Raw genomic sequence first — 20,024 nt, 5'->3', positions numbered from 1 at the left:
GTGCCCGTGACGAGTCGCAATTGATTCCGGAAAACGCGCGCGTCGCGATGAGGATGGCCTTCTGTTACGTCGAACCTATACATGTTACACGTTCTCCCATTTAAACTGTCTGTAATTTTTAACTTGGACTAATAGTAATAATAATAATAATAATAATAATAATAATAATAATAATAATAATAATAATAATAATAATAATAATAATAATTAGAAACACAATAAACGCGCGCGCGAACACACACATGACGCTTATAAATTGTTTGTTTTGAGATTGTAATAAATGTCAATTTCGCAAAAAATTATGGACGAAAAAAGATGACATTTCCTTCCCCGTTATTTTTCAAGGTACTACGTGATACGTAAGAGATAAAAGGCTCGCGATGCATATCTCTTTTTCAAACTTGTAGTCGAGAAAGGTTAAAATCCTCAAAGGTCAAGTTTGCCAGACGAATTAAAATTCGACGCGACATTAATGATATAAATTATTCGCTTTCGAGATTCTGTAGAATCTCTAAAATTTCCCCTCCTTCTTCCCCTCGCCGAAGCTTTGATTCAAGGATACTTTGGTAGGAAAATATACTAGGATTTTATGACGAATCAAGCGGGAAAGAGACGGAGGGAGATTATACAAAGAGAGAAGGAAAGAAGTTTGTTATGAGAGAGGGAGAGGGAGAGGGAGAGGGAGGAGGAATGTAGATTCCATCCACCGCGCCTAGGTCGAGATGGTCGCTCATAAATATTCATACGGGATTCCTGAAGCTAGAGGAAAACATCCATTCCTGCAGAAGCGCACGTGTGCATTCGGTAATTTCTCGGTCGGCCAATGAGAAAACGTCAACCACCGGCGGAGAAAAATGACGGAATTAGAATTTTTCCACCAAGGGTCCATCGCGAGATTACGAAAACATGAATTTCCCGACATAAATTTTTAAATTACGCCTTTTTTCTGCTTGAACTTTTAACTTTATAGGTCGGTTCCGACTATGTTTATATTAGGTTTGCCGTTACTTTCTTTTTCCACAACAATACGATGTATATAAATATCATTTTATTAAAAATAAGGAAAATTGACAGATTTAACGACAGATTTTTATCTAGATAGGAAAGTGCAAAAAATGTTGTGTGTTATCAATATATTAATAAAATATATGAGATGCATTACACACACACTCACACACACACACACACACACACACACACACACACACACACACACTTTAAAATTTCTATACCGGACGCGTTTACATATATGTATTATATATAACAATAATGAAAAATATTATTCTTTCACTCTCTCTCTCTCTTTCTCTCTCAACATATTATGTTATCAGTTGTTTAGAATTTGCCATCTTGAAACTATATGTAGATATCTTTTTAATGAATAAACAGTCTTTATGTGTATGCCTTACAATATTTTATTTTAAAATTTAATTAATTAATTAATTAATTAATTTAACCAAGAAAGAATTATTAAATAAACACTATTTTTTATTATACATATTTCTATAAGCATCTTGAAAGGGAATATACACACATATTCAAAGCACATGTAAAAATATATAATAAAAATTTATATTTATAATTCGTAATTTTTGGTTAAATTAATTAATTAATTAAATTTTATAAAATTTTAAAGCATATTACATATGAATAAAGGATTGTTTCTGCTCATTAAGGATAATCGTTTCAAGATTGTAAATTTGGAAACATTAAAGATATAGGTATCTCGTGAAAGAGTTGAACGGATAGCACGCGCGTAAAAAGATCAGATCGTAATCATTTTATTGCAGTGAAAATACGCGGCCTGACGGATCGCGGAGGCGGTGAAAGCGAAAATGCAATAAATCTCACAATGGTCATCCGACAACCGTCCTTTTCTGACGGTTAAAAAAAAACATCCTGTTTACGGATGACGGCAACAGATTGAGTCTTTTCGAGAAAGTGCACAGATTATGCGCGCGCAAAAAAAAAAAAAAAAAAAACTATTTTCGATATTACCTTGCGGGAAATTATGCTTAAACTCTAGCAGAGTCGGTGCTAATAATGTTTAAATTGCGACACGATATATGTATAATATATGTGTGTTTGTGTTTGTGTGTGTGTGTGTGTGTTCGTATATATATATATATATATATATATATATATATATATATATATATATGTATATGTATGTGTGTGGTGAATTATTAATACAATATTATCGGTATAATATGGATATTTCGCTTGAATTACTACCGTTGAGCTAATAAAATTATTATTATCGGTTACACATGTTATTATTACTAGAGTTAATAAATGATTGATATATTCATGTTATATATATAGTAAATTAGTTATTATAAATTATAAAATATAGCATATAATATAGAAGCGTGTGCGTTACTTACATAAATATTACTTGAAAATTTAAAGATATAATTTTAATTTTACACGAGAGGAGCGGTGAAATATCCATATTATAGTTGTGCAAAGTTTTAAAATCTGTAATTATAACTGTAATAACGTTCGGTGAAAGGAGGAATGGTATCTAAAAATGGTAGATAATCGGGATAAAACCTCAGGAACTCGATAGAAAAAAGTATAATGGGCGGCTATATAGGAGTAACTGTTTATGAGCGATGGAGAAAACTGTAAAGTGACTCGAGAAATGACTCACAATCAGGCAGTGAGTTATTTTTAACATAACATAAAAACATATTTTTATCACGTACTTTTGCAATCTTAATGAAAAGTATCAAAAATATTGATATATGATGATATATGATTTAATTTGTGATTAAAGTTGATTTTTGTTTGAAACTCTGAAGAATGGAAACGCTGTCTCGTTATTTATTACGAGGAAATTGCCGACTGGAAGAATTTCCCGGTTATGTTATACATTGAAAATTATTTTCCTCGGCAATGAAATTGCGTCTCGTAAATCTCGCAACGCCACGTCCGACGTAGCTTTTCCGTGCGTTCGGCGCGTAGAAAGTTAATAATTAAAGATGTCCGACTGCTTTCACGATTCACGATACGGCTGTCCTCGCCGTCTGTATAGCCGCGAATTGTAATCGGGCATAAAGCTGTAACGAGATCGTTCACCCCGCAACAAATCGGACGTAACCGACTTTACTCCGCGACTCGCGATAGTCTAACAGCAGTTTCCAATCCGACGATATTGCCTCCCGACTCCGGACTCCCGGCCCCGGCCCCGGCCCCGGCCCCGGCCCCGGCCGATCGTGTTATTCCCCAGGTTACAACGCGCCACAGCTATAGGCATTCCGATTGATTTCCCAAGCCCTGAAACATTTCCAACGATCTCAAGCCGTTTCGTGCCCATTTGCATGCCTGAATTCTCTTACCTTTGTGCATTACCGGATCTCTCTCTCTTTCTCTCTCGGATACTTTGAATTTTACAAATCAATTTAAATGTTTCAAACTTGGATTCTTGAAGCGCTAACAATCAGATATGTATGATATATAGTGGATGTATATTTTTTTTCCCAATTATCACAATTTTCTTTAGTGCTTGCGAGATATTTCTAATAGCAATCTAGAATGTGTAGTCTTGGAAATGTAGTTTTTATATTTTCAATATTTAAAGTTCGCTCTAGATCTATAATTTAATAAAGAAGAAAATTTTTAATAAAAATTTCTTTATAACGCGTCAGTCCCTTGTTAGTCTCTCAAAGAAGAAATCTTTTTTCGAAGAAAAAAACTTTTTCAGGCTTGCTTTTTTTTTTTTTTTTTTTCTGCAACACATGATCCTAGATATCAGAAATTTGAAAACTTTGCGCGCGTTCGAAATTAAAAAAAAAATTGTTTCGAGAGTTTTGGAAAAATTGATAGGAGAAGAAAACACATAGATTGAGAAAGGAGATCAGAGAACGTAGTCAAAGTGTCGGTTGAAAGTTTCGCAAGACATCGCTTCCCGCTTGTACGTCACCGCAAGGAGATAGGCATTTGGGATCGTAGCATGTGGTAGAAAGTGCGGCCCTGTGTATCGCGAGTCGCGAGGCCCCGTTTTAATCGCAATTCACCAGGAGAAGTTGCCGATCTCCTCTCCAGTCTCGAGTGGTCGAGCGAAAGCGACTTTCTCGTCGTTCCGCGCGATCATTCGCATTCCGCGCTCTACACAATTCCGTATCGCTTTTCGCTTGCTCCGAACCGATAGTGTTTCCAACTTTGAGCAATCGAAAATACGCGACCGTTTAAAGTTACTTTGTTTAGAACCAATTAGATATAATACGCGCGATATCGGTTTTACGCGATTAACGCGATCCACGTTAAATTACGGATTAAATAAAAAAAAGTTGGTTTTATCGAATTTTTAGGAAATGAGGACTTGACAATATGTATATATAATATTATATTGTTTTTACAATACATGTATATTATCTAAATTCTTCTTAAAAACATTATTAGTTTAGGATTGTAGAAAATAGAAAAGGTGTGATTTGAAAATGATGTAAAAAAATATCGCGAAAGACTCGATGAAGAATTTGCTAAATAACATTGGGTTTCATGAATAAGAGTTATCTCGTAATGTAACGCTATCGTACTCGTAATGTTAGTCTCGTTCTATTCGAGCAAGTTGTTCTCGCGAACAAGGGAGACACGGGGACACGGGGACACGGGGACACGGGGACACGGGGAGACGAGGTTGCGTCGCAACCTCCCCGTGGTTATTTTGTCGGAAGCGCCGCGCGGTCTTTCAGGTAGTTTGCGCAAAGCCGCTGGAAACCAGTTGGTCGACTGACCCACCTGGGACCACCTACGACCACCTACGACCTTCCGCTACGCTGAACCCGTACATCGCGATTGCGCTCTTGTGCTCTTGTGCTCGTGTGCTCGTGTGCAGTGTTGCAGTTGCACAACGACGAGTCTCGACGCCGAGCGAGAAATTACCGTCTACAACCTTTCTATCTGCTCGTCTAACTTGAAACACTAGCGAGCTTTGGGACGTTGAGTCCTCCGGACTCGAAAATCTAAATCATTGAAAATCTCTCACAGCCTTAGCCTCATATATTATCCGATTTCTTATCCGTCAAAATGTGCACGAGAGAAATATCATAAGAGCGCTTATTTTTTATAAATACTATTATAATTGCAATTTTTTCGAGATTTTAAATCTTTTAAATAAAGCTTGGAATTTTTCAGTAGAATCTTGAAAAGAGAACTGAAAATCTCCAAATTTTTCAATATTATTATTCATCTATGAGGAGGGTGTGATGTGTGTGTATATTACTTTATCAAATTTTAAACTTTGCGACCTTTTGAGAAGCGATTTGATCGAGATTTGCGATGCTTGGCATCGTTGCGTGCGGTTGGGTTCTCATATCTCAAACAACTCGTTATATTATAATTCGAATATGAAATCTCTGCTCCTTCGCGGATGCAAAAATTCGCTCAAATTTGTGGACAAACTTTTTGATACTTGTAAAAAGGTGAAATGTGTGGGCGGTAGTCGATTTCCAGGTGGTTAATTTCGCAGATTACGGTTTATAATCGTAATCTCGACTCGTCGGGGATGCTCGGGGCGCCGGGGTATCGGGGCATCGGGGCGTCGGGGCGTCGGGGCGTCGGGGCGTCGGAGCGTCGGAGCGTCGGAGCGTCGGGATGATGCAATTTTCAGGCTATCTCGTTAGGAAACCGAGCACGTCCTTACCCGGTCGACGCGCGCGTTTATCTCCGCGAATTTCTGCCGCGCCCGCGCTATTTATTTATTAAAAATTTCATTTCGATCGCGTACGTGCTCGCGCATCCCCCGCTCCGCACAAGATAAATAAATGAACGCGCGAAGGAGGGTTACGTGCGAAGGGACGAAGAGGACGGGGAGAAGAGAGAAGAGAGAAGAATCTCCTTTCGGGGAAACTCAATTTCCCCGTCTCGATCGTCTCGATCGTCTCGATCGTCTCGATCGTCTCGATCGTCTCGATCGTCTCGATCGTCTCGAGCGAGCTTTCTCGCCACGCGATCGCACGATCGCACGATCACGCGCGTAAATCTCCGCAGACTTTTCTTTTTTTTTCTCTTTTTTTCGAAGCGGCTACTTTGTTATTTCTTTCCTTCGTTTCTTCGGTCCATTGTCGGAAACGGACAACTTTGCCGGCAACTTTTCGCTCGATTCGCCCCCAAGCTCCGAGCTCCGAGCTCCGAGCTCCGAGCTCCAAGCTCCAAGCTCCAAGCTCCAAGTAGCCCGCCTGGAGTTAGTTGCTCGCTTTTCCGATGAATTTTCGACGCGTCGACCTTTGCTCTCGCGTAAACGCGCGTGAAAATTCAAACTTTTGAAATCAAAGTTTGCAGATTCTCTGTAACGTCCTGAAACTTGGATCTTAAGAATCTTGCTCTTCAATTCTCTTTATACAGGGTGTCCCGCGCGACTAATGTGACGTAACCGGAAGGATAATGGTTCTCTACTCTGTGAGAAAGTAAAAGTTATATAAAACGAAATGTTTACTCAAAAAAGTTTACTCACTTTGTTCAAAATAACTTTAATAATTAATTAAGTTTAAAATAACTTGTGTTACTTTGTGCTCTGAAAAGAAATTGTATATAAATCCAAATATATTTTTATACGTAGATTTTAATAACCACTGATAGAAGACAACGTCAAAAAAATAAGATGAGAAATTATTCAAAATTATTCAAAATTATTCAAATTTATATCAGACTTAAAAAACGTAATTTGTTACAATTAAGTTTCCAAATTTTCTTGAAAAGAAAGCTTTCGAGCAAATTATTTTTTTATATTTTCGAGTCATTCCTTCACGTAGACTCATTTATTATATTACTTTCTCTCGGTACCAGCAATTACGGTACCGAGAGAAGATACCCCAAATAAAGCTAGTGACATTGAAAGAATCTTTTTTTTTGTATTTTAAATACTTAATTTGTAATACCGACTTTGCAAAAGCCGGAGAATTAGAGTAAAGTCGCGGTAAGAATTCCGACGCGTCGCGTCGACGAAAAATTCTTTCGTTAATTCCAGCGGCTAACGCGATTATTCGCGAAAGAGCCAATTAATGATAATTACGCGTTATCGCGCACGTCCGGATTATATTCGCGTGCGTTCGGCTGACTTTACTTACGTATTGACGCTCGCGTTCGCGCTCGCGCTCGAGTCCGTCCGGGCTTAATTAGGACCGAGACTCATTAGAGCTCGCGAATGTCTCCAATTTGTCAGTGGTAGAGACGCGCCTGAGAGTGCCATGCGTAGGGACCCACAGACCTTTCCTTTCGCTCTGAATGAAACGATTAAACGACGCGTCGCGTCGCGTCGCGTCGCGTCGCGTCGCGTCGCGTCGCGTCTGTCGGGGTAACGTATGTTTATAAGGCAATTATAAAGGAAAGGCACCGCTTGCTTAGATGATGCTTAGATTGATGAGTAATTCGTTTTTGCTGTTTGATCCTACTTTAATCTCGGTTCATTGTTATTCTCGTCTTGCCAAAAAAATCAAGTACCCAGTAATCTAAAGCACAGTTGACAATTCAATATGATCGATGAGCAGCGATATATTATTTTTCAATCGTGTATCTTTAAAGATACGCGAAAAAGGAAGAGTTTTGCTGCCGTTGTCTTTGAAAATAATTTGTGCGTAAAAAGCGAGATTGATTCAGAAATCTGAAAGGAGCGCGTTGACCTTTGGTCGCACGTCGCACCTCCGGCTTCGTCGTTGCGTTTGCATAAGATTGCGAAACAAACATGCCGCAATTTACGCGCGCCAAAAATTCGACCGGTTCGACACGTTGGTTTACCTCGTGTTGCTAACGGTATATCGGCTGCTATCGCTTCCACCTCCTACAGGTCGTTCCAGGTGAATACGCGCACAACTTTCTTGTCTCTCTCTCTCTCTCTCTCTCTCTCTCTCTCTCTCTCTCTCTCTCTCTCTCTCTCTCTCTCTCTCTTGCATTTCTTCTATTTTGTATTTTCTTTGCAATAGATACTACCGTGAATAATTTTTCTTCCTTTGCTGCTTTTCCGTTTATCTCTGATCTACATTGGTTTAATAATTTAAATTTCTCTTTTTAATCTCTTTTTTTTTAATCGTATGAATCGCAAGTATGTAAAACGTGAATTACAGGAGGCCGATAAAAGACGAGCTAATTATCTCGTCGAGAATATTATTGATTGTGAAAAGAGAATATTTCTCGAGTGAGTAGAGAACAGCTTTTCCGTTACAAACTTTTAATATTCAAAAATAATGATGCGGAATAAAAATTAATTAATAATTAATTAATAATGTGTTGCATTTGTCCGTCTCAGTGCCTTGACTATATAAAGAAAATTATTATTTAAAATGGCGAAAGAAAGAACGCATGAGATAATTTTTCTATAAATCAATAATAATACGCATAAAACACAAAAGGTCTGTCATCATCATCATCATCATCATCATCATCATCATCATCATCATTATCGTCTATAAAACAATATGTGATAAAACTTGTCGCTTGTCGCAATAATGTCTCGGCTCGATACACGCGAGAAATTTTAAAAAATTTGACTATTATAGAAAATAATTTCGAATACACATATACGCGGATCGTTGTAGTTGAGAAACACTGCCAGGTCATTTTCATTCTCCCGACTAGAGAGGCGAGTTGCATTTTTGTACGTTCGCTGCGGCAACGTCATTCTCTCCCTCTCTCTCTCTCTCTCTCTCTCTCTCTCTGCGGCAGTTAGGCTCTTTTCCCCGGTTTTAACGGTAACCGCGGTGAATTACGACCGCAGGATTCAACTCCTTCGAGAGGATCCTCGGACAAGACCATCCACCGGTAAATTCCCGCTCAGGAGGTCAGCGGGTCGTACGGCGAATCTTTTCCCACATCTCTTTCTCGTTTCTCGTTTCTCTTTGAATGAAGATAGAGATGAATGATTATTAAGTATTAGCACTATCGGTGCTGGGAATAATTTTCATTATGCTTACGATTATTTTAACGATCGATTTAATTGAAATTATTCTCTTCTTATCACAGATTGATTATTAACAGGAATAATCACACTTGTAATCAATCTCTGATTATGTCAATTCCTTACTGGATGATCGAGCAAATTGCGCCATCTATTCAATTTTAAACGGATTTTGCCTTTTGCAAATTACGATAAAAAAAAAAAAAAAAAAAGTTTGGCTCCATTAATATACAATATTTAATGTTTGAAAATTGTGGAAAATATATATCTGTTTCTCGCATAAATTCTTATTAAAGAGATATACCTAATGGGTTAAATAAAGGATTTATTCCTGAAGCGAATAAGAACATATTATGATAATATACCATGCATATGTATGAAAAATAGATTGTAATGAGTAAGTATAGGAGTGGCTGTCGACAATAAGACGAAGAATTTGCACGCGGATGTTGACGCACACATACACGTGTAAAATTCATACAACATTATCCCGTTAGCCGACATTCATCGGCTTCGACATCATCTCCGGTTTCCCTCGTCTTCTTCTTCTTCTTCTTCTTCTTCTTCTTTCCTGTTCTCTCCTGTTCTCTTCTGTTCTCTCCTGTTCTCTCCTGTTCTCTCTTCTCCTCTCCTCTCCTCTCCTCTCCTCTCCTCTCTTGGAGAAATGGCCATTCGCCAATAAAAGAAGTTGGAGAGGGCCGCGTCCATTTCGCTTACGCTGTAACGGAATCGACCGACTAAATTTACCGCGGTTTTATCGGTCATGGTATGCCATGGACCTTGGTAGATCCCCATTGACCGGTCCGCGCGCGCGCGCGCGCGCGACGACATTTTTTACTCTTGGCGTATAAATCTTGGGAAAACAAATCGCCGCGACCGCCGCGATTTATGGCGCGCGCACTTTGTATCATAATCCGTGTGTTGGAATTCTCGCGAGGGAATAAAGGAATCGCGTCGTAAAATAAAGTCGATAGATAATGCAAATGACGTCAATAATAAAGGGCGAATTACCGTAAAGGTCAAGTCATCTTTGCGGAAAAATTCGAATAAACGTAAATTGCGATAGATGCGACGCAAAAAATTCCCGTCGCTCTTTCGAAACGTTTAGGAATTTGAAAAAAAAAAAAAAACAAGCATAACTTATAGAAAAATTACGGCGAATTGCAGCAATTGTCCAACCGCGTTGCGTTGCGTTGCGTTGCGTAATGCATCGTTGAGTCCTGGCACGCGCCGCTTAATGGGCACGACCGACCTGTGTATCTGCGTACGTGTTATACGCGCGTATGCGCGCGCGCATACCGCTACCTAGAGATATTTCATCTCGCATCGGAGTCGAGAGAAGCACAGTCGATTCTCTCCATCCATCTATCTATCTATCTATCTATCTATCTATCTATCTATCTATCTATCTATCTATCTATCGTTCGTTCACCCCGTATTACATTCTACATTCCTCTACGACTCTACTACGACAACGACGATTTTGCCCCGCAGCGATTTTGTTCCGACATCCGTCAAACTTGCATAAGAATCTACCCGTGGTAGATCTTTACATCACAATTTTGCCCCGCTCTCCTTCTTTTTGCCTCCCGCATTCTCTACATAAACATGTTTCAAATCTTTTTCTTTTCTTGCACCCAACCCATTATCTTAACTTGTAGACTTTACATTAGTAATTACACACATATATTGTACGTATGCGTATATTGCATGCGCTCTGCTCTTTTATCTATATACATATAGTATAAAATGAGTGAATCAAATTAGCTGGATATCTCTTCGATTCTTATACATGATATTAAGAAACGTAATAATTTTATACGAATTGCATGACAATTGTCGAGATTTTGCCGCTTTAATTTCGTACGCGATTAAATAAAGCGTATACATTCAAATGTACAAATTAAATTGAATGCAACATGTACATATACATGTACGTACACATTATGTAAATATTGGTCGTGTTACGATGAATTGATTTCACGAGCCGTTAATGAAGTCGCGGATCGAACAACACTGGCTTTTAAGCAATCACGCGGATTTTCAGGGTACGAAACGCGAAAATAATTGACGCGCTATCGAATCGACTACGTTATCGTTACCTTCCTGACGCACCTGACGCGCGACGGAAGGCCTCTCCTTGCACTCTCCTCTCTTCTCTTGTCTTCTCTTCTCTTCTCTTCTCTTCTCTTCTCTTCTCTTCTCTTCTCTTCTCTTCTCTTCTCTTCTCGCCCAGAGGCGATACGGAAGGCCGGGGGTGAGCCGAGTTTAATTTAGCCGTCACGCTCTTACCAGGATCGATACATCGTAACCGCATCAACAGAGTTACGCCTCGTGAGTGCCACCTTAACTTCGACGGGCGACGCGACGCGACGCGACGGGCGACGCGACGCGACGAAAGGAAAGGAAACCCCAAACCAGATTTCACTTCCGGAACCACGCCTGACTTGCCGTCGAGACGTCGAGCAATATGGCGAAAGCTACCTTGAAGAAAGTGACGTAGCGATTCCATAATTTTTTTTTTTTCTTTTCTTTTTCTTTTTCTTTGCATGTTTTATGGCATAACATGTTAATCTGAGATATTTATTCTTGAAAAGTCGTGCTACGATTATTTTCTTTAATTAAGACACGTAAGGAATCGATAATTTGCAAACACTTAAAACTTTACGCTAGTTTTTTTACCGTTTTTTCTAACCGTTTATCTAAAGTTTATTTAAAGTTTCAAACGTGTGGGAGATTTTGAAAAATTCAGGAAAAAACCATCTCAACTCTCAAAGTTGACTTGACATTTTTAAACCTTCTATATTCTAAAAATATATATTGTGAAACTAATTGTAAGATTCGAAAGATTCGAGGTGAGAATCTTAATACATAAAGAATTTTATTTCTTAAACTCTGCGCTCTTCGATCCTTGATACTCCAAACTCTGGTAGTCAAGTTTCGTGTATGTACGTGCGATGCCTAAAGTTTGATAGGCAATTTATGCTATCGCGCTACCAGTTATCTTTGTCTATTGCTAAACAATTTCTGTAATATTCACTATCGCAATCCAAAGTCCATTATAACTTCTGTCTATCAGTAAAGCGCATCGATTTTAAATAACCAACTACATTCACAGAAAGTATCCTGCTATCAATTTATGCTACCATCAATTACAGTTTATAACAAAAATATTAATTTGTAACGAAAAATATTTTTATTCCGAAACATACATATGTATATGTGAACATTATTTTATATTATTTGATTATACATGGACTTTTTTTTTCCAAGTAGATTTATATTCGGCAACTTGTAAATTTTCATTTTTTTTTTTTTTTTTCTTTTTCTTTTTCTTTTTCTTTGAATAAACATAATTGAAAATTATTTAATAAATCTTAAATGGTTTAATTTGCAATTTTATCGCAATAGACTATATTTAATAACAAATACCTTATTAATTATATATAAAAGATTCTTGAACAAACTCTTGAAAAGTTAAAAAATCCCAACAATCTTACTTAACTTTGATTACAATGAAATTTTTCCAACACATTACACGTTGTAACTCCTATAATATATGTATCATAAAATATATTTAAATAATTTATTTTTACAATTTATCAGAGTCCTATTTAACGTCAAAGAATTATAAGATGTAGATTGTTTTTTTTTTTTCTTTGTTTTATATTCAACTGTGTGTTATCTATTTACGCAATATACACAAATTATGTACACAATTAATAATTTATACATTTCTTAAGATATTAATTTTATCACTCAATGCACTTGTGTCATGAAATAATAATATCATCTGTTCCGATTTATCGTATTTAAGTTTTTTCCAAACATGAATATTAATTATCTGTCAATGAAACAAAGCTGTTTGTTTGTAACAAATGTTTCCACATTGACAACTCGTGCAATTATCGTGCTTATATCGAGCCTGTAAAAAAATTTAAAAAAATTGTACTTTTCATCTTTAGCATATTCGAGCTTAATTTAATGCGAAATATCTTTCTATTTTTTCTAGAATATCTTGGACAAATTCAACCCTGGTGCTAGGCAATTGATCAACGCAGGCAAGGCGTATCTTAAGGCCCTTCATGGTGAGTGAATTAAATCAAGCGCGACCCGAAAAAGAGATTGAAACGAGGCGGGATGGAAAGAAGCACGAAGCACGAAGCACGAAGCACGAAGCACGAGGAACGGGGACAAACTCGCCGTTAGTCCCTTGAGTCCTGTTGTAGGATCAAATTGTCAACTTGTTAGCATTGCTAGTTTCTACTTTCGCTCTTTTCACCCCGTGACACTCATTGACACTGATTGATTGATTTTATCTCGTACAGAAATATTTAATGATATATAATATATACATATATTCAGGATCCTATATTTACGCTGTAAAAACTGTACAAACAGTTGAAACATACATTTCTTATCCATCTTTTGTCGGCTATCCGTTTAAATTTATGAAATCAGTTAAAGTCTTGAATTAAAATTCCGTTGAAAATAATGTCTAGTTTGAGCGTTTGTATATTTGTTTAAAAAAGATTGACGAGGTGCGAAAGATAGAAAATGGAATACGAGTATATATGTACAAGACGTCCCAGACGTCCCAGTTTAGGGACGCTGTATATTTCCGTATTCCACTTTCTATCTTTCGCACCTTAGGCCTTTCGTGACCGGGTCGGATCAGTCACCCTTTTGAGGATTAACCCGTTGACCCTGAAACGAACGTTCGTGCATCGTCGCGCATTCATGCGTGGGTCGCGTGCCACTCGCGGGGGATATCTCTCTTTCTCCTCGTGTTCTTGGAAATAATGTTGCCATAAGAAAATGGGCATGTTGATTTACACGACAGTTTTATCAAGTTTTGCGTAAAATATGACAATCATAATATATATATATATATATATATATTTAATATGTAGTTGTTTTAAAAACCGTGATTAGATTGATAACCATATATTTATAAAATAAAAGTATATAGTATCAACTACTAATAATAAAAATTTTACTATATTAAAATCTGATAACTCACAGTCGCGCACCGTAGAGTGTTTGAGAATTTTCCGGGCGAGTCTCGTTGATGGTTGAAAATTTGTTTAAGAAGCGCCGGGGAAAATAATACTCCCTGCGGCGGAAAGTAGTTTGCGTAACGGCACAGTCGACCTTACATTAAAAGTGACTTAAAAGTTTCCCGCCGACCTTTGCTGTAACAGTATTACCGTATCGGGACAAGAGGGCGAGATGCTTTTGCGGAAGGGGAGACACGTCACTTCTGGCGGATGAAAATCGACCGTGTATTCTTGATGCGCGATGCAAAACCGGTGCAAAACCGGTGCAAAAACTGCGTATATATATATATATATATATATATATATATATATATATATATATATATATATAAAATTAATTTTCTTTTTTTTTTTCTTCTTATATTTTAACTTTTTTCAATTTCAAAAATTTTGATATTGATATTGTGCCTGAATTGGATTGATTATGATTGTGCGCGCGTGCTCAATATACTGCCAATTATGAAAAAAATAACAATATGTATTACGATAGCGGATATATTTTCTAAGCAGTTTATTTAAAACTCCCATCAATATCGAAATTATTAGAGAGTGGATAGGAATTGTATAAATTATAAATTGTACGTTAAACATTATATTAATAAAAAATTAAATAAGAATAATTTCTTTTTATAAAAGTTATATTTTTCAAAGTATATTTCTTTATATTTTATAAAATAGTAATTATTTTGTAGTTGAGATTAATGATGAATTCATTCCCAAAATATTCAATCGTAATTTTCATTGTAAGATTTTTCGGAAAACTAAAAAAAAATTTCCGTCTTTATATTTTTTTTAACAATTTATACTCTTAAAATGAAGTGTATAATATATTACTTTAAATAATACTTAAATATGATAAACAATTGCAATATCTGTGAAATGTTATTTTTACATTATTATTTACACCATTACTTCTTTTCTCTCAATTTTTAGTTGAACAATCGAATCTGTTTTTACATGATCGCACAAAGCACTGTATCATTTTTCACGCAATAACAAATTTATATTTTCAAATTAATACAATATAATATACTTATAATATATTTCATTTTTAAAATATTTATCAATGTTGCATGACATTTGTGCATCACATGTGCTTGTATCAAATAATAGTATTTAAAAGTAGTGATTAAAAGCAGACATAATTCAGGATGTCTACTCCCTGCAAAAACATGGAAAATCAGAAATATTCAGGCATTTCTTTTGTACCTGGAAAAATCAGGAAACTTCTCATGAAATTTTATTGGAATTTAGAGAATTTTTTCGAAAAATCTCTTTGATAATTTTGCTTTCCTCTTGTAAACAGTGCAATTGGCGTTTCATTTTGTAGAAACTCATTAGAAACACAGTTTGTCCCGTATATATATAAACATAATATATATATATATATATATATATATATATATATATATATATATATATATATATATATACTTAATGTCTTAACATAAAACATTGAATATAAAGTACCTACGTACTCTTTGTAACTTTTAATGATAAAGAAATGAAAATTTTATATAAATAAAAAATTATCTTTTGAGAGTTATTCAGTTTTCTTAGTACATTTATAAATCTCTCTAGCATTGAAACTTGAAAGGCGTTCGTGTTTTTTCTTCGTATGAATGAAAAATATTAGAAAATGCGTGTAATATTGAAAAAATTTATTTTACAGAAAGTTGTATTTAAAAAGTTTTGAAAAAATATTCTTTTAGCTTGGAAATGTAAATAAATGTAAAAATACGTGAAAAATCAGGGAATTTTTAGAGAATTTTTTAACACAATTTGAGTAAACCACCCTGATAGCTTATCTCGTGACCTCGTCACTCGCGTCATCCTTCCTCTCTCAATGACTTTCTCCCCGTGACATTACGTTCCGTCTTCTTTATATTCCCCTGGCCAGGTAAGCCTCAGGCTGTATAACTTTAGGCGTTTATAACTATTCTGCGACGTAATGTCACTCCTTCCCTCGGAATATCTTGAAAAGTTTTACTTTGGAATAGTCGATAAGAGATAAATTATGTTATTGCTATCCGATGAGAGGTTTCGGAGTTCCGGAGATACCAAAACTTTTCGAGGAAAAACAAATAAACGTCCGCGGAAGGAGTGCACTGTCGACGATAAGGTTTCGTTTCTATAAAGAAGAGGTATACATACGAGTATGTATATGCGACGAGCGTCGCGACGCGAATTCGCTGGCGGCAATTTTGTGCGGTTCGTTTTATGAAAAAGTTGGAACAAACAGAGTACCGCGATAATTTCTTCGACGATGGCGCGCAAACTTTTTTATCTCGACGCGATTATGGTTGCTCGAGGCTCGAGGGCAAGAAGGGGGACGGGCTGAAGGCTAGATCGTACAAAGGACAGTGCAACTTCCTTAACGAGTTCCCGCGCCCGGAATGAGAGTTAATTCGATTAGGAATTAATTTTTGACAAGACAAAGGGAAGATTTCTCCGAATGGTGGACGGGGAAGGAAGCAGGAGCCAAAGAAAAAGGCTGGGAAATTAAAGTGAAACCAAAGGTTCTTCTTCGAAGGAGCGAATTGCATCCGCGTCTCCTCCCTTCGAGCGAGACGCTGACAGATTTTTAATTCTCCATCGCGTTAATTGATCTTAAAAAAATCTGAAGAAGGGCGAGATGCTTTTTCGATCCATCATCCATTTTATTGTATTTTAATGAGAATATTAATAAATGTTTTGAACAATTTTTCGATATATTTTTTAATATGTATATTATTTTTAAATAAAAATATACCATAATAATACTATAAAATAATATAATATAATTAATACATGTAACGTAGTTTAATGTTTAATATAATTTTACTAAAACCTGAATAATTATCAATGTTTTTTGTAATAATCCAATTTTTTCACCTTAAATTATTAATCTTTCTTTAATATTTTCTTTTTCTTCCTCTCGCTTTAAAATCACATTTTTTTCAAATTATTTAAATTCAATCATATTTTAAATATGTATATTAATCAAACTCTGGCGGAGCGCTATCAGAACGCGATTCGTTAGTTTAATTCACATAATTAATTTGTTCCACCGGAAGAAACTCCGTCGATTGTCGAACTTGGATTCAATCCCACTCCCTGTATTCCGCGCCCTATCGGCAGCCGACTTCGCGACAATTTATAACGAGTCGTTGAGGCACTTTGAGGGCCTCCGCTCAAAATCCCGCAAGGAACTTCGTCTTTCCTTCCTTTCTTCCTTCCGCATCCGCATCCGCATCCGCATCCTTTCTCCGATTCTACGCCATTCGCTCGCTTTCTAAGGACGCCACTTAAATACCAACAGTTCCGCATTTCCAGTCGACTGAAGAAGAAGAAGAAGAAGAAGAAGAAAAAAAAAATAAATAAATAAAAAGGATGCACGATGCGTTCTTTGGAATATCATCCACCTCCTCTCTCTTTCCCTTTTACGTGCTATAAGGAGCACTATGATGAAAAAGAGACGAATGAAATTTTAGAACGGTGATGAATGCCGTCGTTTAAGTTTAAACTTTTGCACATTTTAATAATAATATAATATTGCATTACTATTATGACAATAATAACATGTAAAAAATATGTAATTATATTAGATAAATGATAAAAGATACAGTTACAGATATGTAATTAAATCACATAATATATATATATAGTACTTGTTATTCGTAATAACGGTTACTTGGAATTAGATTCGTTTCAGGCATCTTTTTTTCGCGAGGGAAAAACGATCGCGACAGAAACAGACAGGACAAGGATCGCGGAGAATCTGTGATCCTTGTCCTGCGGGCGGTAGCGAATGTGATTTGAAAAGTTTTCTCGTTAAATAGCGCAAAAATGCGCGCAGAGACGTCATCGAACGTGGACAGGAAGGGTGACAGCGATCTCGGGGAGCAAGAGGGGAAAAAGGGGGTGAACGTCCGCGTGGTATGGACAATGACGAGCGCGCCCGAGTACTGACTGATTTTAATTATGGAATCTGGTGCAGGTGAAACGCTCAATTTTCCCGCCGGCATATGTCTCCCCCTTCCTCCCTTCGCTCAGATTTTTTTTTTTTTTTTTTAATCCACGCTCCCTCCCAGCCTCTCCAGATTCGGCCCCGCGGGTTCCTGCAATTTCAATTTCGCGCCATCTCTTTACCTTTCTCTCTCTTCTCCCCCTTCTGCCCCCTTTCGCTCTCTTCTCTCTCTCTCTCTCTCTCTCTCTCTCTCTCTCTCTCTCTCTCTCTCTCTCTCTCTTCTACCTCTTCTCCTCCCTCCCCCTCCCCTCTCTCCCCTTTTCTATCCTTCCGGGTCGGTGTCGCTCTTTAATATCGATTTCCTCTCGAAGGGTCGAAAATATCGCGCGCGCGCGCGCGCGAGTATCGAGTTAAACGCGTGCACTCCCGACTGTCAAACCTTGTCATTTTGTTTTGCGCTTTGGAATTTGGCGAGATGTTTGCCATCCGCGTTTGCGGAGCGTATTGTTTGTATAATAACGATGATAATGTAATCTGACAAATAAATCTTTGGTACTTTTTAGTCGCAAAGTGAGGAAATTAGTTTAATTATATAAGAGAATTTTCTTTTCTACCACATCATTTAACTTTTTCACTTATAGGTCACAAAGTCCCGCTCAGCGGTGGCGTACTGGTACCCGTTGTCATTTTCACCATAGCAAAAGGGTTAATTATAATAATGTATTTTATTTTTACAAATATTTTTTTGTTTTTACTACTCGCGTTGTAAGAATCGTTTGATATTATTCCGGCATAGTTACCCTTAATCGTTAGATTACCAAACTGGCTCATCGTATTAGATTACCTCGACTTTGAGCTTACAATTAGATTCGTAATCGTAAACATAAAAAATTCTTGGATATTGAATCTTGTAAACTCTTGTAAGTCGAAGGAATATTTACTGATTTTTCATCACACATCAGAGACGTGTACGCGTTGTAACGTTTCTTCCTTCGCTCTCTTTTTCTCCCTAAAGATTAATAATATAGTTTACGAGTTTAATTATAATAAAATGTAGATTTTCTCGGCAGAGATATTTGTTGAGATAAAAAAGATTGGTATTTTATTATTTTTTTAATTCTGAAAAATAGAGAGAGGAAAAGAGAGAATTCCAATTTAAAAAAAAATTGGTATTTCTGGAGCACTCTGTGTATACGCTTTAATATCGTGTATTTAACGACGCCAGGCACAATGTATAAAATCTAACGGTTAATATATTCCGTTCGCGTTCTCTCGCGTAACTGCAGTTTGCGCCATGGCGAAAATCTCACCGCGGAAAAAGCGGTGGAAGTTATTTTCCCGAATATTACGCGATCGAGTGAGCGAAGGAAAGAGAGAGAGAGAGAGAGAGAAAGAGAGAGTGTTGCGTGAAAATGACTCCGCTTTGCATAAAAAACGTTCGGCCTCGCTTTACGTCGTGTCGGTTGTGCGTATACGCGCGTAATGCGCATAAATAAAGCGTGTAATAAACGCGAGAGGGAGGTGAATTATACGCGCGAGATAAAGAGCGTGCGATCCCACGCGCGAAACTGACACGAAAAGATCCCTTTCGCGCGAAGCGGGCGAAAGAGAGAGAGAGAGAGAGAGAGAGAGAGAGAGAGAGAGAGAGAGAGAGAGAGAGAGAGAGAGCGCCGTGTACAATATATACCTACATATACACGATATGTATTGTATATTCCCGCGTCAAAAGTGACGCGTGGCCTTATCGCGCGGAAAAACTCGGGATTGATAAGCGAAATAGCGACGATAGTCCGTGTGTTATCGCCTCGATAATTTAACCGAGCTGTAATCAAGCGGGGAGGAGGGTAACTTTAAATCGTGACCGACATTATATCCCCAGATATTATATGTACAATACATAAATTGACATTTCGTGTCCGAAAATGGTTTATCGATTCAATGCTCATCTATATTTACTTATTTTCTCACCGACATAGGCAGAATTCACGATGACGCGACGTCGCGTTGTTATCGTCGCGCGATCGTGTAACGGAGTAAAAGATTTGTTTGTCTAGACGTGAATACCGATACCAAGATAGATCGGGAAGATAGATTGCGAAAGCGAAAGAGGCAGAGAAAT

The 20,024-nt window shown here is 37.1% G+C and overlaps 1 protein-coding gene across 4 annotated transcripts in view; it reads left to right on the top strand.

Moving 5' to 3' along the window:
* The window catches only part of Irsp53 (Insulin receptor substrate 53 kDa), a 96,418-nt gene that overhangs the window by 18,835 nt on the left and 57,559 nt on the right, over nucleotides 1–20,024 (top strand). For all 4 annotated transcript variants that reach the window (XM_072907482.1, XM_072907484.1, XM_072907481.1 and 1 more), the window contains exon 3: nucleotides 12,909–12,984. In XM_072907482.1, coding sequence (XP_072763583.1) covers nucleotides 12,909–12,984 — 76 coding nt within the window. The remainder of the gene's footprint in view (nucleotides 1–12,908; nucleotides 12,985–20,024) is intronic.

The sequence above is a fragment of the Anoplolepis gracilipes genome, chromosome 15, assembly GCF_047496725.1.
Source record: "Anoplolepis gracilipes chromosome 15, ASM4749672v1, whole genome shotgun sequence".
NCBI lineage: Eukaryota > Metazoa > Arthropoda > Insecta > Hymenoptera > Formicidae > Anoplolepis > Anoplolepis gracilipes.
This window is presented reverse-complemented; position numbering and strand designations above follow the sequence as displayed.